This window comes from Populus nigra, chromosome 4, assembly GCF_951802175.1.
Source record: "Populus nigra chromosome 4, ddPopNigr1.1, whole genome shotgun sequence".
NCBI classification, from domain to species: domain Eukaryota; kingdom Viridiplantae; phylum Streptophyta; class Magnoliopsida; order Malpighiales; family Salicaceae; genus Populus; species Populus nigra.
This window is the reverse complement of record NC_084855.1, coordinates 11,591,385-11,617,248: the sequence shown is the minus strand read 5'-3', so window position 1 is coordinate 11,617,248 and position 25,864 is coordinate 11,591,385. Positions and strand designations below refer to the sequence as shown.

General features: G+C 33.2%; 4 protein-coding genes and 1 long non-coding RNA gene across 8 annotated transcripts; 2 read left to right on the top strand and 3 right to left on the bottom strand.

Annotated features, from left to right (window-relative positions):
* Positions 1 to 914: 914 nt before the first annotated feature.
* Positions 915 to 2,352, top strand: LOC133691155 (uncharacterized). The gene is made up of 2 exons (XR_009841614.1): positions 915 to 1,035; positions 1,535 to 2,352. It is a non-coding gene; the product is annotated as an uncharacterized LOC133691155 (long non-coding RNA).
* Positions 2,353 to 2,825: 473 nt separating this feature from the next.
* On the bottom strand, positions 2,826 to 4,044 carry LOC133691039 (protein NTM1-like 9). The gene is made up of 4 exons (XM_062111349.1): positions 3,836 to 4,044; positions 3,482 to 3,750; positions 3,216 to 3,305; positions 2,826 to 3,130 (listed from the first exon to the last, which is right to left on the bottom strand). The coding sequence occupies exons 1-4, from the start codon at positions 4,008 to 4,010 to the stop codon at positions 3,038 to 3,040; spliced, it is 627 nt and encodes a 208-aa protein (XP_061967333.1). The 5' UTR covers positions 4,011 to 4,044; the 3' UTR covers positions 2,826 to 3,037.
* A 3,379-nt stretch (positions 4,045 to 7,423) lies between these two features.
* Positions 7,424 to 10,477, bottom strand: LOC133691387 (uncharacterized). Of its 3 annotated transcripts, XM_062111870.1 has the most exons (5): positions 10,313 to 10,477; positions 10,038 to 10,211; positions 9,643 to 9,920; positions 8,262 to 9,547; positions 7,424 to 8,157 (listed from the first exon to the last, which is right to left on the bottom strand). In XM_062111870.1, the coding sequence occupies exons 1-4, from the start codon at positions 10,332 to 10,334 to the stop codon at positions 8,309 to 8,311; spliced, it is 1,713 nt and encodes a 570-aa protein (XP_061967854.1). In that variant the 5' UTR covers positions 10,335 to 10,477; the 3' UTR covers positions 7,424 to 8,157; positions 8,262 to 8,308. The 3 variants fall into 3 exon arrangements, with proteins under 3 accessions (XP_061967854.1, XP_061967856.1, XP_061967855.1); XM_062111872.1 differs by lacking the exon at positions 10,038 to 10,211; XM_062111871.1 differs by lacking the exon at positions 10,313 to 10,477 and having other exon boundaries at positions 10,019 to 10,158.
* Positions 10,478 to 11,747: 1,270 nt separating this feature from the next.
* LOC133691621 (protein NTM1-like 9) lies at positions 11,748 to 14,329 on the bottom strand. Of its 2 annotated transcripts, none has more exons than XM_062112203.1 (5): positions 14,179 to 14,329; positions 13,895 to 14,080; positions 13,538 to 13,812; positions 12,575 to 13,429; positions 11,748 to 12,471 (listed from the first exon to the last, which is right to left on the bottom strand). In XM_062112203.1, the coding sequence occupies exons 2-5, from the start codon at positions 14,076 to 14,078 to the stop codon at positions 12,424 to 12,426; spliced, it is 1,362 nt and encodes a 453-aa protein (XP_061968187.1). In that variant the 5' UTR covers positions 14,079 to 14,080; positions 14,179 to 14,329; the 3' UTR covers positions 11,748 to 12,423. The 2 variants fall into 2 exon arrangements, with proteins under 2 accessions (XP_061968187.1, XP_061968188.1); XM_062112204.1 differs by having other exon boundaries at positions 13,115 to 13,429.
* Positions 14,330 to 21,347: 7,018 nt separating this feature from the next.
* Positions 21,348 to 25,762, top strand: LOC133691981 (F-box protein At4g00755-like). Its single transcript, XM_062112617.1, has 6 exons — positions 21,348 to 21,494; positions 22,284 to 22,471; positions 23,071 to 23,487; positions 23,588 to 23,751; positions 24,573 to 24,691; positions 25,224 to 25,762. The coding sequence occupies exons 2-6, from the start codon at positions 22,345 to 22,347 to the stop codon at positions 25,480 to 25,482; spliced, it is 1,086 nt and encodes a 361-aa protein (XP_061968601.1). The 5' UTR covers positions 21,348 to 21,494; positions 22,284 to 22,344; the 3' UTR covers positions 25,483 to 25,762.
* The last annotated feature ends 102 nt before the right edge of the window (positions 25,763 to 25,864 follow it).

Sequence of the window (25,864 nt, the reverse complement as noted above, 5' to 3'; positions counted from 1 at the left end):
AAACACAAGTAAATAAAAGAAAACAAAATTCTTGTCCCATAAAAAATGATAATGATATATTCACTAAGTATTTTTTTATTCTATTTGTTTTTTTTTGCAAAATGTGTTTTAGAAAGTAACTAATAAAATATCACCATAAAATTTATCTGGAAAAGATGGCATGCATAATCAAATGATTTTTCACATGTTATTTTAATAGTTTTATTTAAAAAGAATTTTATTATAAAATTAAACAATCAAATAAATAAAGAAAAAAAATGGATGGCCTAAAATAATATCTGGATCACGCGCTTGGGTTTTTTTAACCCAGACAAACAAGGTATCATCCGTCTAAGCTACTATTTTTTTTGAAACATATAGGGTGTGTATCATCCGAATTTTTTTGTACAATTTTTATCTTTTTAATTGTTTATACGGGTAATTTTTTTTTAATAGAAGATTACTAATAATTATCAATAATACAAGAAAAGTCAATTATTACGAAACTATAATATGTGTAAATGATGTATTATGCAATGTTCAGGTTGTGTTTGAATTCGTGTGCATGTTTTAATATTAGAATATATAGGATCAGATGGTTTGGCTTTTATTTTTTTTATTATTAATGTGAGTGTTTAGGCCAGCTTATACATACCTCGACTAATCACATAAGTCCTGAAATTAACGACCATGTAAGCTTTTTTAATGACCTCGCAATTTATAATACTAAAATGATTTGGTTTTTTTTTTTTTAGTTTAACATAGGTGTCCGGGCCAGCTTGTGCGCATCTCGACTAATTTTATGGGCCTTGAAGTTAACGATCATGTAAACTTCCAGTGGTCATCGTATAAGTAACCACAGGATACGAACCTAAAATTACAAGAAAGCAAACCTCTTGATTCTAAATTCTTATCACATTGCTTTTTAGTTTTACAGGAGATGTGGCTCGATAAGAATACTGATGAGTTTTTTTTTTCGATTTCTTCAAAGGGGTTAGCTATTACTGGGACTGATTACAGAAGATATTGGAACCACATTTCAACTGAGGAGTCAAGGTGAGATACAATTCTCATAAAAAACAAATATATTTTCTTTTCTTCTTTAGATTGTTAGATCCAATGGGATGCAGTGGAAATATTGTTTACTGAAAAACTTTAGAACATAAAGCCTTTTTTGGTGGTTTAGCAATGATGTCTTCTGTGTGATCAAATCTCAACTTCTTGGCTTTTATATGGATTATACGTCTTGCCCTTTTAAATGCATTGATTAGTAAACTCAATTTCATTTCAGTAATTTCATTTTGCTGGTCCTTCACTTACTAGTATGTTCATAATATCCACTGATTTATTTTAGTTTACTGGTTTGAGTTACCGCTAATGAATCAGTCTGAGTATTTAATTTCATTCAATAAGAGACCAGCAAGAGAGAATTCTGTTTATTTAGGGCCATCTAAACTCTGGATCTATATCTTGCTTATGGTTGTCTCTCTGTCTTTGGACTCTGAATGCTAGAAGGAACAATTGACTGATATATTATTCCTCTTTCTGGATTTAGATTCCACACAGTTTTGCATATCTTCAAGATATTTGGTGGTTTGTAGTAGATGGGGAGTTTGAGTTCGAATTTCCGAAAGGGACGTATAGCCTATTCTTCAGACTCCAGCTTGGCAGGTCCTCGAAGAGAATGGGCCGTAGAGTTGGTAATTCGTTACACATCCATGGCTGGGATATAAAACCTGTACGATTCTAGCTAACAACTTCTGATGGTCAACGAGCAGAACCCAAAGCTTTCTGGAAAATCCTGTCAATTAAACGTGATTTTTTGTTCAACATCGATCAAAATTCTTTCTGAACAATCCTGGGAACTGGGTTTACGAGGATTTTATTGTCAAGGTAACGAATTAATGAAGAAATTTTCAATGACTCAGATTGAGCTCACGCACACCAAAGGAGATCTCCGCGTTGATGCGGCCTTTGTATTCCCCAGTACTCCAGTAGCATAGGCAGGGAGATCTGTACAGTGAACTAGCATGCTGGTCAGCATTGAAGAAGAAAGTTGAGGCTGGTTTGTTGGGGTTTACAGAGTTTTCACTCATTCATTGTACATGCTTGGTTCTTCTAATTCTGCAGGTCTTCAATGGTCTAGTTTTGTAGCACTTGTTCGTTATGGTCCCGCTAGTTTGCTGTATTGCCTGCCCAGAGCCTACTTACCCTTTGGTCAATTTTTTGAAACAGAAACAGAATCGCCTTCATTTGTTTCTTTTCTTTTGATAAAGGAATTCTCGTCCTGGGAACGGCATCCTGTTTTTTGTACAAAAATTTGCATCTGACTTGAGATTTTTATATTTTATGTGTGTTGTAGTTCTGTTGCCATTATGTTTCATATTTTGTTTTGGGAACAAGGAGTGTTAGATTTTGGGTAATCGGGTTACAGAATTAGAGATGATCTCCTGGTATTCCCGTTGAATTTCTCTACACCCATGGCCGTATCTTTAAAAAGCATTTCGTGCTTGTATGTTTTTTTTTCCTGTATAGAATCATGCTCTTTTCGAAATGAACAGATGTGCTGCCTACAAGTTATGGGATTTTACTTGAAGATTAGATCTTGCAAATTATCATAGCAAACCATACTTGTCTGCAGTGCTCTCAAGCCTCCAGCCTCTAGGGAAATTATCATAAACAGGACGTGTCAGCAAGAGGCCGTAGAAACACCGGTTTTTTTCTTCTTTTTCCTTCTTTATTAATCATATCCCACAAACTAGTATTAACTAAACAATCAACAATGTTATCATAAACGAGCCACAAAGCTTAAATACTTGAAATGCATTAAATCACACTCTGGCAAAACAAACAAGGAGAAACACCATAAATACAACTAGAGGCCTGAGGCCTCAGCTAAACCCTAATTAATAGATAAGAAATCTAGGACAAATATGCTGATAAAGTACCAACATAGGAACTTAGTAAATAAAGTTGGCTACAACACAATAGCAAAGATTGACACTTGGATGATAGAAAACCCTTTCTAGGAGGGGGGTTTTCTCACTACACGTTCCCATTAATTTGAAAAGTGTAGGGCAGAGTTGAGGTTATAATCTCCCTCGTCAATCCCACTGAATGATTCCAGTTGTGCTCGTAGTTGAGAGTCATCCTGTAGAGGTCAAGGTAAATTCTTGATATGCTTATAACAAACAAATTGAAATTAAAAACTGCCTGTAATTCGTGCTATTTCTCACCTCATCCACGTTGGAAGCACTTGATTCACCTTCATCAAATGCTGGCAAATCATCTGGATTTTTCTTGAGCTTGTAGAGAATGAAGTCCCCCTGCACAAAGTTGACCAAAAAAAATTTGTAGTAGCATTTCAATGTACAATAATAATAATAACTAGAGAACAAAAGGCAGGTTGTATAATCTGATCAAAAGAGCTGATATCAACAAGTTTTTTTTATCAAATGAAAGAGAAATAAATTCTAGAAAATTACTTTGAAAGAGAGCTTACCTTGTTAGGGAAGCTGAAAGTTGGATTGTACTCATGCATGATCCAATTGGTCTTGACTCCATTAGGAACGCGACCGTTGTAGAAAACCAAAGTTTTCTTCGTAGCAATTTGCTCCCCTGTGCTCTTAGCCGTGATTGTACGATCCCTACCGGTGCCTTTCCAGTATCCAGCCCCAGTAGTCCTGTTAGCCCTCTGACTGTTGGAGTACTTGTAATTGCGACGAGAAAAGAAATAACACTCTGGATCATTTGACTGAATTGCTGATAGCCCTACACAATCAGCATGGAATTTGTTCCTTAGCAAATTACAAATTAGAAAAAGATTGAACAAACATGCATGCACATATGCAAGTACCAGGTAGTTCCCAAGGTTCATAATTGCACACGTTAACCTCGGCGATTGTGCTGACTACGTGATCATAGCCACCGATCATTTTTAACTTGAGGAAATGGTTCACTAATTCCTCATCGGTTGGATGGAATCCATAACCCACTGGGGCTGATCGAAAAGGTGTTGTTGAGCTTGTCATCTATCTGTCACTCACTTCGTCTGTAACTGAGAGAAAAAAGAAGAAAAGAAACTGAAGTTACAACTCACAACCCATCACACAACTTAAAGCAATGCCGCAAGATCACATTATCTAAACTAATTAGAGATAAATCTTCACCGATGTTATAGAAGAAATTCTATATTCTGCAATCGAAAATGATGGAGGCAATTAATGGAGCAGTGACAATGTGTAAGATCAATCGTCTATCTATCTGTGATGAGCCGTTGCATGTTTGTGTGTGTATATATAGGCATCTTGTGTTTCTCAGCGTAAAGCCCAAACATCCAAGCATCCGCTTCATCCTAAAAGTCTCTACTTCACCAAGAAGTTCGTCGTTTCGAAGGCGTTGATTTGTAATCTAAGTGGGGCCTACTTCAAACTGTGTCTTTATGTCCGTACAGTATGCTGTACCTGTTCGCGAGCCGGTGAGTTCGGTATTACGACGCGAATGTGTTCGGTAAAAGTTTCTTGAATTGCATGAAATAACTTTTTATATATATTTGACTCAATGTATTAAAATCACTAGAAAATATTAATAAAATATTTTTTTCAACGTAAAACAAATTATGCTTAAATTAGCAATAAGATTTTTCCAAAAAGAAAAGAAAATAAAAGGAGAAATTCATTTTCCGAGGGTTTATCCCACAACTTACAGCTCAAGGTTGTTGGGCTCCACTAACGAACTTCTTTCTTCCCTTCTCAGAAAATTCGCTTACGCTGAAGAAAAGTCACGTGCAAGTCAAAGCATACACCAAAATTCATATGTTTCTTCTCTTCAGTCATTTAGTGGAGTCACTCAAGCAGTATAAAAACTATTCATTTTGAAGTAATATATAGTTTTAAGGTGATTAAATTATATATGAATTTTTATTTGAATTATATATTTTAAAATATTTAAATTTTATATGAAATTTTTTTTTTGATTTTACGACCTGATTTTATTTTGTATTTTTCATGTCGTGTTAAAAATGTATTTTTAACAGCCTTGAATATTAGCTTCTCACTTTATCACTCTGTTTATTTTTTAATTTATTTCATTAAACAAAAGAAACATCCTTTTGTTTCCCAATTAAAAAAAGTTTATGATACCCAAAAGCAAAATTAAAAATAAATTAACAAATAGAAAAAATGAATCTTTAGCTAAAGAATTTGTTACTTAATTAAATAATTTCAGTTTTGAAAGATTTTTTTTAATTTTTTTAAATAAAAATAACTTTGTCAATATAAAAAAAATAACAAAAAGGAATTCCGACAAGATAAATATATCTTTTTTATCAAAATTTAAATCATTTAACCTTTTACAGATATTCATTATGGACAAAATAAATATTCAACAAAATTGTTAAAAATCTTTAAAATATAAATTCTTATTATCATAAAATTAAATGAAAATTATATGTTTTGAAAATTAACCCACAACAATGTACGGATACAAGAAGTTTGTGCATGTGTGTAGTAAATGGGAATAACATATACGAAAGAGTTTTTGAATAGTGTAAATATATATTTTTTATGTGCATTTCAATTAAAAAAAAGTCGTTCTAACAATCCATTTCTATTTTAATATATTTACTATTAATATTTTCTATTTTCTAAGAAAAAACATTGAGAAAAGTTGTGATGATGAAAAAATAATTTATTTTAATAGACATGTAGAAATGACTCTTTTTTTTTCTCGTATAAAAGTCATTTTAGTTTTTCATTTGGTTATGAACTTGGAGCTGCAAAATCATGGGAGAAAAGATTAAGTTTTTTTTTTTCTTTTTGCTTTTTCGTCGAAGATGCTCTAAGTGAAGTGGGGAAAAAAAGAGGAGTTGGGCAGAATTGACGATAGATACATTTTATATAAAATTAACGATAGGAAACAAGATTGTGCGAAGTCACAACCACTTCCTCGAGAAGTTAAAGACTGAGGAGCACAAGCTGCAACGAGAATTCTCTGGAAGGAACCATCACAGAAACTACACGATAACTTACGGCTTGATCGATCTACGTTGTAATATTCGGGGTCGAATGTAACCAGATATAGTTTCTTTTCTCATCAAACACGATCTTACTGGATCTACGTCACAGAAAGCTTGTACAAAATTTGCATGATGGGATCAAAACTTATGAAAACACAACAAAAATTATGTGAAAAGGCATTGAAATCCTCTCCTGCGTGCTTGTAGGCTACCTAAAGATTTCATTTCAATCATGAAGCTACAGGTTTTATCAATCATGTCAAGGTTTATATATTGCAATGTGGATCCGACTTCCTCTCGTCTTTGGAAAAAAGGAGGCGTTGAAACTTGTTTCCTTCGCAACTATTTGCCAAGGCTTCGTAGAATTTGTTCTAAAATCTTATTTACAGGGGACTTGCCTGCAGGTAACCATAAGTCATCACACCTGAAAGATTTCAGCTATTTATGTTGGAAAACTGAGATGTTGTTGGAGATTTTCAGGCTTGTTTCCCAGGTTCCTTCCGATCATACCACTTTTGTCCCCCAATTTTGCTTTGGGGGTATCCATTGGTCCCCTCGTTTTCACATCCGCCTTCAACCTAATCCTAATCCTAAATGCTTAAATTGACACAGCAGAACTCCTGTTCTCCTTGCTTGTTCCCTGATTCTTGTGCTAAATGCTTACAACGCTGCTATTGCTTTCATATGACTAGAGTATGGATCACAATAATCCTAATCCAATGATATCGACTCGATTTAAATAATTATGAATCTTTTGAACCATATATATAATAAACAGGGTATGAATATTATCAAACCCGCTCGAATCTAACTCAAAATACATATTTATATTATATAATTATATTTATAGAATATTTCAATTTTTTTATACAATATGAATAATACTTAATATTTTATCATTTAATATATATATATACACACACACATACACGCTTTAAATATATATATTAACTATTTTATTTTTTATTGATTAATAAATAATAACAGACAATGGATACTCATTGAATATCTGAAACTTGATTGATAATTTATAAATATTTAAATTTTTTACCTGATAAATAATAAGCAAAGCATGAATATATATATATATATATATATATATATATATATATATATATATATATCAAGAAATCCGATATGTGAATACCCATGCTTTAGTACTTCTGTCCTGGATGTTGAGCTTGATGCGGGATTTCAATAATAAAGAAAAAAAAATGAGATGCAACTTTGAATCAGTAACATCCAACCAAATAGAATTCGACAATTAATCATGGCCATTTACCAGGTCTGAAATTTGGATCAAATTGATCCAATGTTGATTAACATAATTCTAATTAATGAATATAGATTTCTTCATTACAAACTGTCTATAACATAATCAAGACATTCTAGTACTAGTATTCTGCAAAGCAACAGTCAACAAAGATATGAAGAACTAGAACTTATAAATTAAACAGAGAATTTTGTTTTAACATTTTTGAAACATAACTGATACTTAGATACAAGGTTCTTAAGAGCTTTTTGCTCTTGATACATATCATCTTCACACAGACAGCAAAAAATAACAATAACTAGCAAGCAACTGTAGATATGTAGAGCTTGCAGGCTTTTTCGAGTTAATAACTTCGGTAGTGAGGGATAACAATCTCATCAGGACAACAGAACAAGACGCATCTTCTGCTACTAGTAGTAAATTCTTTCTATGAATATAGCATGCAGATTCGGGACAGCACAGGCTATATTTTAGATGTTTGCAGCTTGAAGCTGCATGGGCTGGATGCAGTCGGACTAAGCAGCATCCACCATAAAGTAAGCAAGGTATGTAGATCAGCAACCATGCAAGGATCCAAACAGCTAGAGCGACATCAGTTTTTCAAATTGGCATATCAAAGGAGCATTAGTATTTTCCCTCTTAAGCCATATATAATAAACTGCATCGATTGTTTAGGATGGATGTTTATGTTAAATTAAAATAGCAGAATAGGAACGTGCCGCTGATGTATAGGTCCACAGAACAGATATGGTCAAGTAGACGTGGAGGTATCATAGTCCATGTAGGAGTGGCTTTCCTCCACGCACACAGGCGGCTGAAGTACTGTGTTGGGGCTTTTTTTTTGCTCAAAAATTGCTTCCAGCGTCCCTGCTAGAAGTTCAGGGCTTACCTGTTGAAAGTATCATGTAAAGTAAGAATAAAACGTGGGTTAGTTACTCGAATCACATAAGAAAAAACAAAAAGAATCTGTAATGCATGTTACTTAATTCTTACATCTGGAAGCGAGACATCAGCTAGGTTATTTTCTGAAAAAGGGGCCGTCAAGTAACTCGAGTAACCTTCTTCATGGGTTGATATATCAGCCTTCTTAGAAGGATTTTGATTTCCAAAATCCAAGGTATTGCTGTGAGAGAACTCCATTCACCTTCATCGAAGGCTGATAAATTAATTTCCTTGTCTAGATTTTGGTTTCCAAAATCAGAAGCCAAAAGGCTACTTAGTTCGCTTTCATCATAGGTTGATTTGTTTATAAATTTAAAAGGCATCACCACGGAAGTATCACATTCACCTTCAGGTGGAAAGGGTGGATTTTTATTTTCAAAACCATGAGAAGCCATTAACGAGTTCTCATAAGTTGATATAGAATTTATATTGTTCAAATTTTGATTTTCTGAATCAAAAGGCATGTACTGACTTTCACTGACATCATAGGCTGAATCAGCTGTCAGCAGCTCATTGGGCTTTTGATACGCCGAAAAAAAAGCCATATAATGGTTTTTGTCGACAATATAAGCTGAATCAGCTGTCAGCAGCTCCTTTGGGTTTTGATACTCCGAATCAAAAGCCGTATAATGGTTGTTGCTGACAGTATAAGCTGAATCAACTGTCGGCAGCTCATTCGGGGCCATATAATGGTTTTTGCTGACAGTATAAACTGAATCAACTGTCAGCAGTTCATTTCGGTTTTGATTTTCCAAATCAAAAGCCATGTAATGGTTTTTGCTGACAGTATAAGCTGAATCAACTGTCCGCAGCTCATTCGGGGCCATATAATGTTTTTTGCTGACAGTATAAACTGAATCAACTGTCAGCAGTTCATTGGGGTTTTGATTTTCCAAATCAAAAGCCATATAATGGTTTTTGTTGACAATACAAACTGAACCAACTGTTGGCTGATTCCGGTATTGAGTTTCAGAGTTAAAAGCCGTGGAGTGGCACGAACCACTTCCATCGTAAGCTAAATTAGACCCTGACTTACATGAGTTCTGATTTCTAAAATCAGAAGCCATGTAGTGGCTTAATTCACTAACTTGGCGAGCTGGGGTCAGCTCACTTGGGTTTTGGTTTCCAGAATCAGAGCCCACATGGTGGCTTATTTCACTATCATCAGAAGCTAAACTCACAACCATCTCACTTGAGTTTTGATTTTCAAAATCAGAAGTCATACTCTGACCTGGTACAGCTTCAGAAACAGAGACTGAAGCCATAAGGTGATTTTGTTCACCTTTCTTGATCCTCTCATCTGATCTATTCTCCAATCTACAGAGAACATATTGACCCTGCAAATGTCAAAACAAAAAAATGAACGGGTTCTTTAGATCACAATTTCCCAACTCATCCATCGAACACAGTGTTACTTCAACCATGAATTTACCTTTTTAGAGAGGCTAGAATTGGTGACGATGTCAAATTCGTATATCATCCAGCCAGTCCTCACATCTTTCGGCCGAGCTGTTTTATAGAAAGTCAAAGTCTTCATGACACCAATGTTTTTCTTAGTATGCCCGGCCATGATTGGCTTTATCTTGCAGGTCGACTTCCAGTATCCGGCCTTTGTTTTTCTATTACAAAGTCTGCTCTTCTTCTTGTACTTAAGATCGCGAGGGCAAAAGAAATACCACTCTTGATCAGCTAAATTTATAATCGATTTATCTGCAAGGAAATAAATCCAGCCACCTTGATCAACAAAATATCCTGACAGATATATATATATATATAGAGAGAGAGAGAGAGAGAGAGAGAGAAAGTACTATAGTCGTGCGTTATTACTAGGTAGATCCCATGGTTCATGCTCGCAGAGGTTAACCTCTGCCATGGGCACGCCTTCCACAATACCACCACGTGATTTCGGCACCAAATAATTGATTATTAATTCTTCAGGGGATGGTTGAAATTTAAATCCAGCTTTCATTAATTGCATTAAGCTTATTGGATTCGCCATGACTACCATAACCATAACCGATCGATTAGAAATAATAAACAAAACCAAGTAGTGTACGTTGGAGATGAAGATGAGTAGTGTTGAAAGGGTGAATTTGACTGACCTGATGAGAAATCGGAATTCATTACTCTTCCTAAAACAGGAATCTGGTCTTGAAAGAATGGAGAAGTGCTCACTTCAGTGGGAAGTTGGAAACAAGAGAGAGGAGTGGAAAGTGGATGGACAGTGTGAGCATGCTTTCAACATAAAATATTTGCACCAAGTGCTAGAGATTCTCTTCTTATGAGTAATTGACCAATAGAATCAATGGTGAGTCCACCAATGTACTGATGTGGGCCATTGATTGATAGAAAATGTCCATTAACTCTGTACTCACTACTTTGTCGAGAAGAAGTTGAAGGCATTGGACTCCGAAGTTCCACATTTGTAGTTTTCTACTGGAAACGCGTTTTCTCTCTTGACACTTTATGAAAAGCATTTTCCACAGGGCAGGTTTGGCACTCAAGTTTTTACCACCAGCCACTGCCCCTCTTCTACAATAATCTGGAATGTTCACGGGGTCACTCGTAGACATCTTTGATGCTCTACGAAGACTACAGGATACTTTGTGCTATACAAATTATTTAATTTTACTGTATTCTTCTACATGGTTGTGATGGTATAATGTGATTTTTCACTCATTTTCATTTTAGTCCTTAAATTATGTGTACACGGAAAGAGTACTAAAGCTTGAGCCTTGGATTTTGCTACAAGATTTATCCAATCCCCAGGCAAGGGAGGACTTTCTTTCTTGGACCCTACAGGGACTTGCTGGAAAGTGGAAACCATAAGTTATCAGGCAGAATGGGTATCAGTCGTCTGCATGTTGGGAATTTGATATGCTATTAGAGATTTGTTTTCAAACTTGTTTCCGAAGTTCTTCTGTCTGATCCCACCACTTTCGCCCCCCCTGAACATTTTTTTGGTTTCCATCGGTCCCTTCATTTTCACATCTTAGTCATCTGACTACAAGTTTAATTTGATTACTTAAAATGACACAGCAGAGCTCCTGTTCTCCTTGCTTGTTCCCTGGTTCTTCTGCTAAATGCTTACAACGATCCCATCTCTTTCATACGATCACTCGCTCTCAGGGTTGGATATTTCCCGTGCTTTAGTACTTCTGTCCTGGATGTTGTGCTTGATGCTGGATTTCAATGATACAGGAAATTGGTCTTGTTTTAAGATTAATGACAGGCTACATAGTTTGATACGGGAAAACACACACTGCCACTGGCTTCTGAGATGCAAATTTGAATCAGTAACATGTTGGCAAGAGGCTTTCAATCCCTTCTGTTACGCTACTAGTACATATAACCAGCTAGCATTTAACAATCAGTCATAATAGGATCATCGCCATTCACCAGGACAGAAAGTTGCATCACATCTACCCAATGTTGATCAGCACAGTAACGTCATTCTAAACTTTCAGTAACATAATCACCGCATTCTAGTGCCAATCTGCATTCACTTTACATTAGCAATCCAACATTCAACAAAGATAAGAAAAGAGAGCTAGAACATATCAATTAAACATAAGTTTTGTCAACATCTTTGAAACACACTGATACATAGATACAAAATCCATAAGAGATGTTTGCTCTAGATACAATTTCACCTTCACACACCCAGAAACACATAAGAATAATAAGAAAGTAAATGTACAGATATAGAACTTGCACACTACTTGCAAGTATAATGTCTTTAGGACTGAGGGACAACAATCGCATCAGGATCATAGAACAGAGCTGCATTGTCTGCTAATAGTAGTAAGACTTTCTGTAGATGTAGCTGCAGATTTGGGACAGCAAGGCTATGTTTTAAAGGATTGCAGCTTGAAGCTGCATGGGCTGGATGAAGCCGAACTAAGCAACATCATCAATTAAGCAAGCTGAATATATAGATCAGCAAGCATTCAAGGATCCAAACAAATAGAGCAACATAAGTTACCCTAATTGGCTGATTAGAGGAGCATTAGTAGTTGCCCTCTTAAGCCATAAATAATAAACTCCTTATGACTGTTCGGTATGGTTTTTTTTTTTTTTGGTTAAATAGGAAATGAAGGGGGTATAGGACTAGAGAACTGGTATTTTTAAGTAGATGCACAGGTATCAAAGCGCATGTAGTGGCTGTATTCCACGCATACTGGCAGCTGAAGTGCAGTGTCAAGGCTGTTTTCTATAGCTCAAGAAACTTTTCCAGCTTTTCCAACTTCTTACGGATTACCTGCAGGAAGTATCTTGTAGGGTAAGAATAAGCTACGGTTTGCTACTCAAACCACATAAGAAAAATAAAAAATAATCTGCAAGGCATGTTACTTAAAACTCACCTCTGGAAGCGCGACATCAGCTAGATTATTGTCTGAAATAGAAGTCGTCGAGTTACTCAAATAACCTTCTTCAAGGGTTGACATATCAGTCTTCTTACAAGGATTTTGATTTAAAAAATCCGGAGGAGTTTCTGTGAGGGAACTCCGTTCATCGAAGTCTGATATATCGATTTCCTTGTCGGCATTTTTATTTATAAATTCAGAAGCCATTTGGCTCCTGGGTTCACTATCATTAGTTGATTGATTTATAAACAAAGAAGGTATCACCACGGAAGGACCGCATTCACCTTCAGGTTGAGAGGGCGATTCCTGATTTTTTAAATCAGGAGCCGTTAACCATTTCTCATAAGCCATTAACGATTTTTCATTAATTGGCATAATCATGTTGTTTGAAATTTGAGTTTCCGGATCAAAAGCCTTATAGTGGCTTTTGCCTCCTTCACAATAACCAACTGTCGGCTGATTCCAGTATAGAGTTTTAGAATTAGAAGACATGGAGTGGAGCGACCCACTTACAGCATAAGCTGAATTAGACTTTACCTTATTTGAGTTCTGATTTCTAGAATCAGAAGCCATGTAGTGGTTTAATTCACTAACTTGAGGATCTGAGTTATTCATCAGCTCATTTGAGTTTGGAGTTTCAAAATTATAAGCAGCCACATGGTAGCCTAGTTCACTTGCATCAAAAGCTGAATTCACCGTCATCGCACTTCCATTTTGACTTTCAGAATTAGAAGCCATACTCTGACTTGGTTCAGCATCAGAATCTGAGACTGCAGTCATGTGGTGATTTTGTTCACCTTTCTTGGTCTTCTCATCTGGTTTTTTCTTCAATCTACAAAGAACATATTGCCCCTGAAAATGTCAAACACAAAAGTGAAGCAACTACTTAGACCACAATTTCCCAAATGATGCATCAAACACAGTGTTACTTCAACCATGGAGATTAAAGTTGGCATTTACTTCTTTAGACAGGCTAGAATCGGTGATATTATCATATTCGTCTATAATCCACCCAGTCCTCTTAGCTTTCGGCCCAGCTTTTTCATGGAAAACCAAGGTCTTTCTTATACCGATCACTTTCTTGGTATGCTTAGCCTTTATGAGCTTTCCCTGGCAGGTTGATTTCCAGAATCCCGCCTTCGTTCTTCTGTTAGACCATTTTCTGTTCGAATTCTTGAGTTCGCGAGGGCAAAAGAAATACCACGCTTGATCATCTGACTTCATAATCGATTTATCTACGCAGACATAAGTGCAAGCAACATTTACAAAACATTCTGACATTAACATACAAGATATACAGATGTCAATTTTTATTACCAGGTAGATCCCATGGTTCATGCTTGCAAAGGATAACCTCTGCCATGAGTAGCAAGTCCTCCACGTTATCACCACGCGTTTTGGGCACCAAATAATGACTTATTAATTCTTCATGGGTTGGATGAAATCTAAATCCAACTGGTTTCATAAGCTGGAGCTGGACTGAGCTTCTCGGATTAGCCATGACTAACCAAGACAAAAAACCAAAATGAAAATTAGAATAAAAAAACAAGAAGAAAAATACTCCTACTAACAAAGTGTTTCAAGAGTGAAACTTGACTCACCGGATGAGAAATTGCAATTCACTCGTCTTCCTGTCTCTCGTCTTCCTAAGACAGGAAGGAAGAAGAGGCCGATTGATTTATATATTATTTACAATGGCGATCACATTCTCTATTGACCAATAGAGTCCATGGAGAGTCCACCAATGGGGCCATTGGTCACTGCTCACTCCTTTCAGAACAAGCTGAAGGGAATAAAGGGGATCGGTTCCTTTTTATTACTTTTGTTGGAAGCACTTTTCACTGCGCAAATAACGCGTTTGGGATTATAATAATAATGTTCTTTTTTGTCTGAAAATATATAAAAATAATATTTAAATAATATTTTTTAAAAAATTAAAATACAAAAACAAATAGTTTGTAAACTTGCTTCCCAAGTTCTCACCAGTTACCACTACATGGTCCCAACCACTAATTGATACCTGAATCAGGAGGGAGCATTCTGATAATTCGAGTGGAATATTGTTATTTTAGACAATTATCCAAATTTCTTTTTTTTTTTTGGATAATTTGTTGATTTCTCATCAAAATCAACAAATTGAATTTCTTCTTTTAATTTTATTTTTTAATATTTTATTGATTCTGTATTATTTACTATAATTTATTTTGATTTGCTTTTTATAAAATTTTAGTAGTCTCAAACAAACAATTTAGTATTTGGGTGGTACTTAATTTTGCAAGCTTCTATTTTTTATCATAAAATTAAATAAAAAAAAGTTCTAAAAATAAATTTTTAAAACTCAATAAAGTTCATGATCCAGATTACGGGTTTAGCGAGTTAAGTCGCGAAACTTGAGTCGATCCAATATGTCTTTGTTTTAATATTAAAAAAAAGTCATCTTGAATTTTTTTAAAAGTCAAGTCATGTTTTTATTAGTTGTCCATATTATCTTTGGACCTATTAGGTCGACTAAGTCATGTCGAGACAACTTTCATACAAGTTAATTTTAAACTCAATTTAGACAAGGAGTTGAGTTTTAGACAAGGAGTTGAGTTGGGAAGTTTCAAGGTGGATCCCTTGGATCGAGTTTAAAAACAATGTCAAATAATTCTCTTTTAAAAAAAATCTCATCTTTCAATTTTTTTTCTTTTTATTGAATCCTTTTTGTCTCTCTTTTTTTAATTGCATCCTTCAATCTGTAGTTGATTTTGAATTGATATTTATGATTTATTTTAGTTTTTTTTATATGAGGTTATCGCAATCATAAACAAACATCTTGGTATTTTGTTAGTGCTAAATTTTATAAACATCTATTTTTGTTATCACATCATTAAGTAAAAAATAGTTTTTTATTAAAAAAACAAAGTTGTTAAACTTAATGGAGTCCATGATCCGGGTTAATGGTTTAGCGGGTTAAGTCATGAAACTCGGGTCAATCTAATATGTCGTCATCTCAATATTTAAAAAAAATATCATCTTGAAAAACAATTTAAAGTCAAACCACAAAGTTTTACTGGTGGCCCATGTTGTCTTTAGACTTAACAAGTCGACTAGGTCATATTAAAATAAGCCCCACGTGAGTAATTTTAAAATCGAGCTAAATAAGGAGTAAGATTGGAAGAATTTTAGGTTGACTCATTAGATTAGGTTTAATAACAATGTAAAATAATTACTTGTAGCTTGAATATATATTTTTTTACATTCAAAAAAAATTTAATCTGACCCACAACATGTTAGAAAACTAATTAAATTTGACCCACAAGATAGCACGAATTAGGAAACTAGTTAAGAAAAAATACTAAACCTAAAAGAGAATTTATTGTGTCCCACTATTACAATGAATAATAATATGTGTACTGGTTTAGTATTTTTACTATGACATAAATGTCTTTAACATATTATGGGAGGTTAGATTTGTCATTTTAAAATTTCTGACACGGTAAAATTACTACCTTAGCTCTAAAATAAAAAAATACTTATGCTTTTGTCTTAGGGGTATTTTAGTGCTTTCATTTTATTCAGAATAGTGCAACTACTTTAGTAGTCTTGCAGACAAAAAAGATATTACGCTCTCATAAAGTTTTTTTGTTGTCATTATACATTGGTTTTATTGTAATTTTAGAGATTACTCAAGAGTGTTATTGTAATTATCATATATTGAATATTATTTAAAAAAAAAACTTGTTTGTACACGCCAACACGTGGACGGCTCGCGCGTCATTCAAACGACGCATGTGGAGCCTTCCAACAACTAAAAGTAGTATTTTGGGGCAATGTTCGGAATATCTCGATGTCTTGTACAAGTTGGTATGACGCGTTTTTCAATATTGATAGTGGTTTGTCGACGACAACTAGTTGTTTTTCCTTCTTCTCTCCTTTTAGAGTTTTGTGTCAGCTCCTATAGAATTTCAAAAACAACCCCTTTAATTTCTTCTTTCTTTACATTTGCTCCTTATACTTTGATTATTTTTTATTTTAGAATAAGCTATATTTTTTGCTCAAGGATCAACTTTAAGCAAAACCAAATTAATATTACACACACAACATTTATAATTTCATTATTATTATTATTATATATTATTTTATGTTAAATAATAAACAGTGCATGGATATTCAAAATCTAATAAGTAGGATGTGAATATTTAAATTTTTTATTCAATGAATATTAGATAGAGTATAAATATCTTTTCTTAGATATAAGTATGGATATTGATATAATAATAAAAAATCAATTTGTGGATACCTTTGTCATCCCTAATAATTGTAGGTTTATAAGCACAAATGTACTTTCATTACCATGCCTAAATTATATGCCCTGATTAAGAAGTTGGCATACTTACGAAATTAGGTATAATTTTTTAAAGAATTAGCTTAATTTGTTTTTATATTTAAGTTTTAGTTTCTAATATGTCCCTATAAATTTAATTGCTCCTTATTTATTATCTAAGATTATTGTCCAATCTAATCTTTTGGGATATATTCTCATCCTAATAAACGAAGGTATCCTTACATGAAAAACTTAAATCTAAATTGATTTATTACGAAATATATCTGAAAAAAAATTGCCATGTGGAATTAAATTTTTTTATATATATTCTTTTTTTTTAACAAGTGAGGTGGTATTTGAGTTTTATACATAAGTGCAAGTTTGAAATAAAAAAAAGATATTAAATTTAAAAATAAATAAAAAATAATTAGATTTATAGAAATAGATTGGTGGATTAATTTAAAATAAAAAGAGAATTGAACAATTAGAGTCGGAGCAATTAAACGGGCTTTTGCATGAATTCTCTAGTTTTGAAATGGATAAAACTAGGCTTAAATCTACACAGAAATGTAAACTTAATTCTTGCGAATAAAAACCGAAAATAAACATCGACATTGCTAGACTCAATCTCATGATTTGTGAGCTTTTCGAGGATGTGTTTTAGATTATTATATATACAATGGTTTAAAAAGTATTTTTTATTTAAAAATATATTAAAATATTTTTTTTATTTTTTAAAAATTATTTTTAATATTGATATATTAAAATAATTAAAAATATGAAAAAAAATTATTTTAAACAAATATATATATATATATATATATATATATATATATATATATATATATATATATATATATAATTTAAGATAAGGCGGTTTGGAAACACATCTTTAATATCATCAGATCTAATAAATGAAACAGGTGCCACGTGTTAAAGGCATGCACACAGGATCTGGACACTCCCTGTCGTTTTGCTGGCCCTTTTTGCTTTCATATCCTGTACAATCACATCAACATTTAGGCCCAATCACACGTCACCTGAAAGGCTCGAGGTTCGCTCACCTCCACACACATGCCATCACGGTTTTTTAATTTTTTTAATTTTTAACAATTTTTAAAATATAAAAATGCCCTAAATGATAATTTTTTTTATTGATTTTGAACCGAAAGATAATTAAGTAAAATAACTTTAACAAGATATGTATATATATAAAAGCCCCTCTATGTAAGGTATCTTTTTTTTTCCGGCATTTGTTCTTAAAAATGAAAAAAATAAATCTACCCCCAATCAATTTAAAAATAATTTTATAATATGGTAAAAAAAAATCATTTTTATCTCAACTCCTAGTTCAATTGTTTTATACTCTAGGGACAAGTTCGTTAGAATACTATTATAATAAATAATACGAGTCTAGAAGTAGAATAACTTCCTCTTCCCCTTTATTTTTTTTAATTAATGTAATTGAAATGATTGTCTAAATTAACAAAAGCTAAAACCCCTTTGAAAAAAAAAATATCCACATTTAATGACATTGTTCACTAAAACAATGTAATGATGATTTTGTTCTTCCCTTAAAAAATTATTAAGCTAGCTATTGAGTGTAAGAAGTTTTTTTATAAAGCTCATTGGTTATTATTAAGTTTATTGGGGACAATTTGATCTTTTTTTCAAATTATAATAAAATGATTCAATTACTCTTCAAAATAGAAAATTTAAAATTGGTGTTCAGAGGCCCTTTTGTTTTTTCAAACTGTTTTTTTTTTATCATGATGGCTTAGGAATAACTTGATACTTGAATGAATATAAAATATAATTAAAAAAAATAGTTGGTGCATACAACGCACATGTCATCATATAAAAGGCACCCATGCCTTTCAAGCAGTGCGAGCGGTGCCTCCTAGCAAACAAAAATCCCTTCCATCATATCATTGGAAGCGTTGCACCATCCTTTTCCTATTAAGGCAGTGTGTGGCGATATGATATTGATGAAACTTTTGTCTCTCTTTTCTCCCCTCAAAATTCATAATGAACATGTGAAATTTCAATGTTGCCTCATTTATTTATTGAAATTTTAACTTTTATCCTTATTCATTTGATTTTTAATTTTTATTCTTGACTCTTTTGTAATTTTTTTTTTAATTTTATCCTTCAATCCTAATTTGCGATATGCTATTTTTTTCAATTTATTTTTTGTTCTAATTTTGATTCTCACTCTTTTAACTGTCATTTTCTTAAATTAATTTTTCTTTTCAATTTCTAATGTGAATCAACGAGCATCACCAAAAGATTCATTACATGTGCTAATTGGACAACTAAAAAAAGGTTAAAGAGATATTCAATGGATTAATCAAGATATTTAGGCCTTAGTCTTTTATTTTTCTACTTACACGTGGATTGATCTTATTTTTCTAATGTGTGGTTTTATGTTAATGAGCATGGGTTTTGATCCGATCATTGAATCATACTAAAATTTTATCAATTGATTCCTTATTTTCCTACAAGACTTGATGCCTTGTTTTATATTTGGTTAAAACTTCATGTCAATTAGACATTGGGAAGGACTTATGATAAGGTTTAGAAGCTATGGCACGAGATTTTGTATTAGTTGCTTGATTGATTTAAGATTTTTTTTTCTATTTTATTTAGAGCTCTTTTATTATTTTTTAGCATTGTTTATGATTTTTAACCTATTATAAATAAAGTTATTTAGCATGTATTTAAGTTTTTAATAAAATAATAAGAGATGGACATACTTTGATTTTAGCAATTATTATTATGTGTTGTAAAAGATTTTCTTACTTTAATTCTTCAAATAACTTTTCTTGACTTATTAAAAAATTAACCAATCTTCATGGCATTTTTCATATTTCTTGTTTGTTATTCTCTATAATTGTTGGGTAGGGGTCTGGTTATTACAGTCTTGGTATATCGATATAGGTTATCATTGTATCAAGTTTAATTCCAAACTTGATTTTAGCTTTTCAGGATTTGTGATCAATTTTAACTTTAGTTATGAATTTTTATATCCATCGGGTTTGTATCAAATTTACCTTTCAATAAAAAATTTATATTTGTCCTCTAATTTATTTTTTATTTCAATTTTGATCCTCATTTTTTTTAATTATCCTTTTATTAAATTGATTTTATTTTCAATTTCACCATTCAATACAAAAAAATAACTATCCTCTAATTTATTTTTTTATTTCCATGTCCTTTTAATTGTTATTTTTGTTTTGAATCCTTTTGTATAGTTTTTATTTTCAATTTCATCCTTCAATATTTGATTGGTTCAATTTCACCCTTCAATTAATAAATTTTAGTTGTCATTTAATTAATTTTTTATTTCAATGCTGATCTTTTTAATTAATATTTTTTATTTTGTTTTGAATAATCTTGTATAGTTTTTTTTTTAAATTCATCCTTCAACATTTAATTGGTTGAGGATTATGTTTCATTTATTTTTCAAGGTAAGGTGCTTCTAATCTAATGATGAGGTTATGAGTTTGGATAATCAACGCGAGTTGATATTGTTTTTTTTTTTTTACTTATTTTCTTTTCCAACTTAAGGTTTTTTTTTTTAATAAAGAATGAGCTTTTTGGTTTTCTTTATTTTTTTTCTATCGGGTTATTCCAATTACTTAACCTGAACTGCAAGTTTGACGGGTTAACTTAAGTTAACTCAATTCTTTTTGTTGGGGTCACTTCTTTTTAAAATAAATTTTAATATTTTTATGAACATCATTTTTTATAAAAAAATTATTACAATTTGACCCCGCGGTGTAGCCCTGCTAGAAGTTTAGTTGTATCTATCCCAACAAAATATGATCCCATGAATTTTTTTTTAATCAATATTTAGGACTCTTTTCTTTACAATTTAATACAAATTCATAAAAAAAGCCATTGCAGAAAGTAAAATGAAATAAAATAAAGAATGAGTTAGAAGAATTATGGTTGCTTTGAGAGCCTTTGACAACGTATGTGAATTGATGTTATAATAATTATGTATAAATTTAATTTTATTCTTGAAATTTTTAATTGGTAAAATATCATTTTATATTATAGTTTTTTTTTTTTTACATATTTCTTAGAGGATATGATCACTCCTTTCCCCGGCTATGTACCTCCTACATCTAATATTTGATGTATTTTTTTAAAAAATATATACGAGATTATCAAATGCTTAGAAAAAAAAAAAGAGGGGGTGTTGGATAGAATAATTATACAATAATTAGTGCATGGATATCTTTAATTTGAAAAAAAAATATAAACAAATAAAGAAAAACATTTTTATAAATAGATGGGTCTGGACCGACAAAAACCTAGTTATCTGAAATTTGGAGATGTTATTAAAATTAAAAAAAAAATGTTCAAGAAGAAGGGGGCTATGTAAGATATCCACTCCAACCCAATTAACAATAATAATAATAATAATAATAATTACAGATAGAAGCATCGAATTCTGTTTGTCATTTATATACAACACAACCATTCTTTCTGTTACCATAATCCCCACCAAGTCTATCTCTATCTCTCAACAAAATCTCTCGTTCGCTTTCTCTCTCTAGGGTTTGTGACAAAGAAGCACAGTTTTCTTCTTCATCAACAAAGGTTAGAAATTCAAATTCCGTTTTTTACTCTCTCCCTACTCTCCTCTCCTCTCTCTCTTTCAAAAAATTGGCATTCACTGTTTTTCTCCCATCAATTTGCAAAAAATCACTCCTTTTCTGATTGATTTTTGAAATATTTTTTTTCATCGGTTCATCCTGAAATGGCCAATAGCATTGATTTAATTGAATTTGTTTTTTTTTCTTTTGTTATGTTTAGTGATCAATGCCATCATCATCTTCATCATTGATAATCCTTATTTTACTTGTACTATTTTTATTTTTTATTTTAAATCCTGATTGTGTATTTTTGGTTGAATTTAATGGAATTAAACTAACCCTTTTGAATTCTTCGTCTTTAAATGCGAAAGTCTTCCGTCTCTTTTTTTGGGGTCCCCTTTGAAAAAATTAAAGAGGTTTTACTCTTTTTAATGATTTCAATTAATTTTTTGAAGTTAAAATTAATTTCGTGAGTGATTTCAATTAATTTTTTTGAAGTTAAAATTAATTACGCGAGTGATTAGGGAATGAATTCTAATTATTCAGCTTGCACAAGGTCCCAGTCCCTTGATAGCTTCTTGGAAGCTTGTGTTTCTCATGATTTTGTTTGACTTTGAATTTGACATAAGGGTTTTTGGTATTTGTGTTGCTATAGGAGGGTTAGATGAGAGTGAACTAAAGCTTTAAATATAAGCATTTGGTTATTTCAATATTGGAATGTACTTGCACTGTTGATGTTATTTAATGAAGTTGTTAGTAATGCGTTGTTTTTTTTTTCTCCCTTTTGAATCAGATTTTGAGGTTCAAAAAAAGAAAGCACGGTGCTGTTAGTGAATTGGTTTAAGTCGTTTAAAATGGAGATCCGTATGGATTTCTTGGACTGGCTTGACCATGACACGTCGATGAAGATTCTTAGGTGTTTGGAAGATCCGGCTGATCTTGTCCGTGTTAGTTCTGTCTCTCGTTCTTGGCGACATTTTGGTGAGTATTTAGTGTTATTTTGTTTAGACTAAACTCTTTAAGCATTTTGCATCTGTTTTGGTATCTACAGAAACTCATTGCAAGAATTATTGTGCTCTCTAAGTGATCGTCTAGTTTCTGCCAAAGGAAAAGAGTAGACGGCATTTGTTGCAATGAATGTTGGTTGGTTCTTGGTCAGTTGAGATTTTTTCCTTGTGTTTTTCTAGTCATTTTAGGTTTTAAACAATGGTTCTCTTTCATATAGAAATTTACAATTAATTAATTTTCCGGTAGCTGCAATTTAGTTAGATTCTCCCTGAGGTTCGTTCATGCAATTGTCCCCAAGTTCTATTTTAAGGGATCAATCATCTGTTGCTGGTGCCCATGCAGTTTTCAATTATTTCTTAACAAGATTGATCCTAGTTGTTTTCAACCTTGCTATATATAATGCATTCATTGTTTGATAGTTTTTGAAAAGATGTCTTGACTACCTTCTCAACTACAATCGTCATTGAAATTTTAGTGATGGTTGCAGGGTTTGGCTGGTGGAAGTTTCCCTTTAACATTGAATTTTGCTATGTTTATGGAAATGTTTTGATTTGTTTTGGTTTGCTTCACAGTGATTGCAAATGGCCTTTGTAAGCAGCTGTGCTTGAGAATGTTTCCTCACTTTCTTAGAGTTGAATGCGTCACTGAACCCTGTTGTGATATTGAAAAGGCTTCGGAAGTTGGATGTAGCAAATTTGCGGAATGGGAAACTCTGAAGAGGGAGCATAAAGTGTATGCCTTTTTAGTTCAAGGGTGCATGTCATTTCCATTCGGAAAGTGCATTTTGGATGCAATAAGTGCTTCTAGCACTGATAATTATCCAGAGGAAAGCATTCGTAACACTCTGCAACAAGGAGACCCTATTGAAAGCAGAGCTTCATACTGGTCGAGTAAAGGACAACGTAATGCTGCGGTGCCTGAGACACTTGTGTATAAACTGGTTGCTGATATCTGTGTTATTACTGAAATCAATATACAACCTTTCCAAGGTTATTCTTCTGATACACCTAATCAAATTCATTCACTCACTCAATTTGTTTTGACCTTCTAGTAGTCATTTATTGAGGTATCATATGGTTTTATGTTCAGCTTATTTTCAGCGGGGTTCACCTATATATTCAGCCATATCTGTGCGGTTTCATATGGGTCATCCCATACACCCAATGAGTGATCCCTTGGGTGAACCATTGGATGACTCTGCTGATGACAAGTTCATATGGACTTACTCTTCACCAGAGTTTCCAATGGCCCAGGTATGTCACTATGTCTTCCTTTATTTTTGTCATGATGAAGGTGGTGTGGTTTATTTTCTTTTCTTAACTAAAACACTACCTATATCAATGTAGCCACGGAACTGCTTTACTATTAGCTACAGTTTCTTTATAAATTCAATAAGTGGAGCTTATGTAAAAGATCATAGTGAAATATTGATTGACATTGGCACAGGTGTGGCATTCTATATTCAGGCATAGTATATGGATCCTTTTGTGGGAAATTGTGGCAATCTAAGATATGTAGACATGGAGTTGGGATCCAATATGTAGACACAGCAGCATGCATCTGTGTTGGTTACTTATTGCAGGAAACCTTGGGGAGTAAATTAAGCAATGTAGTAGCCAAGTTTTTCACAGACCAATGCAAGTAGCGATCTTTCATTTGCAATCCCAAAGGATATTCCTAAATCCCAAGTAACATGATCATAAACCATATACAGTGATTGATTTTGTCTTTTTTTGTTGTCTGTGTGATAAAAGAACAGGAACAGTAATTGGAATTACAAACTCTTTGAGAACACTGAATGGTAACTTAAACCCCATAGAGCTGTCTTCATGTATCAAGAGAAGATTTTGCATTTTAGAATTTTCTGTAAAGAGAACAATATTTTCTGTTATCTTTAATGGCTTCTATGATTTCTATCCAAAATATTTCCTTTGTCAGCTGCTCTCTGTCTGTGTCTATATGTGTGCTTGCTTGGGGCATGAGCTCCTATTCATGTGCTTTTGAGTAATTACAACTTTCTATGACCGAATTCTCAACAGAATTCCTAATTTGTCAAAGCCTTCTACATGAACAGGAGAGCAGCTTGCAGAACTTCAGGCTTCCAGAACCAGTTGTTTGCATTGGTGGGATTTTGCAGATTGAGCTGCTGGGAAGGGTTCAGAGGCAAGAAATGGATGGCTTGTTCTATACATGGTTTGTTCAACCCACTCTTCTTTAGCAGTTTTATTTTGGTGTTGATATATATTATGCTGCCCCACCCACATAATAGTGAGATTTATGGATAGTTATCATGGTGGATCTCACTTTTATGTGAGTAGGATCGCTACTCTAGGAATTCTCTCTCTCTCTCTCCCCCCACACAACCTTGCCTGTGCGAGAGGCTTTTCATGGTGTGCTAGTCTCCATGAATATGTTCAAATAATAGTGTTAATTCCAGTGACCAGGCTTGATTCCCTGCATGTGCGTAAAATTTGATGATGTTAAGTGTTGGCCAAATCTTTGTTGTGGGAATAAAAATAGAAACTGTGTTGGTGACTTTGCGAATTGAAAAATTTTTCAAAATTTTTGTCAGCCTTTAACAGCTGAAAGTTAAAAGAAACTATTCCTTAATGCAGAGCTATTGCAATTGTTATCCTGTACCACCAGTTTGCAGTGTGTTGGAATTGGGACTGCTGACTATCATGTATGGTTTCTGTTTTTAATGCACTTTCTTGTTGTATTGCAGCGTGGCTCAAGTTCAAGTTAAAGGTAGGCCATTATCACCAGCATTTGGTGTTGAAATGCTTGGACCTTCGGGAAAGTTTATACTGAAAGCCGAGAGCTGTAACCCACCAAGCTTATCTGATGAGGACTCCTCATATCATGGTGGACATTTGCATGGGCGTGTTGATTGGGAGCAGATTATGAATGTGTTGAGGGGAGAAGGAGACTTTGAATATGATTGGAATTCAGAGGATGAAGTGGATGATGAGTTAGCATTCTAACCTGTCATCTATCTATAATAATTATAACCTACCTTTGTTTATTTTACCCTCCCTTCTGGGCTGAGTAACTAGTTGGTATCCTGATCTATCTAAGTGAGAGTGACTATGCTGGAAACCTTGCCAGTCCTGCCAAGCTGGTGTATAACCCTTATGCTAAGCATCCCAAGTTTTTCCGTTTGGTTTTTATTTTTACTCTTCCGCTCTTAAGAGTTGTTATATATGTATATCATTTTGGTTTACACTCGATTAAGAAATTCGCACGAAGATCTTGTTACGTGCATGTGGTGGTGTTGATTTTTCTTTTCAGTTCTTAGTCACAATGGGAATGTGCTAATATCGGAAGACAGGTTTTGCTGTTAAAGCTGTTACTCTCAATCATGTT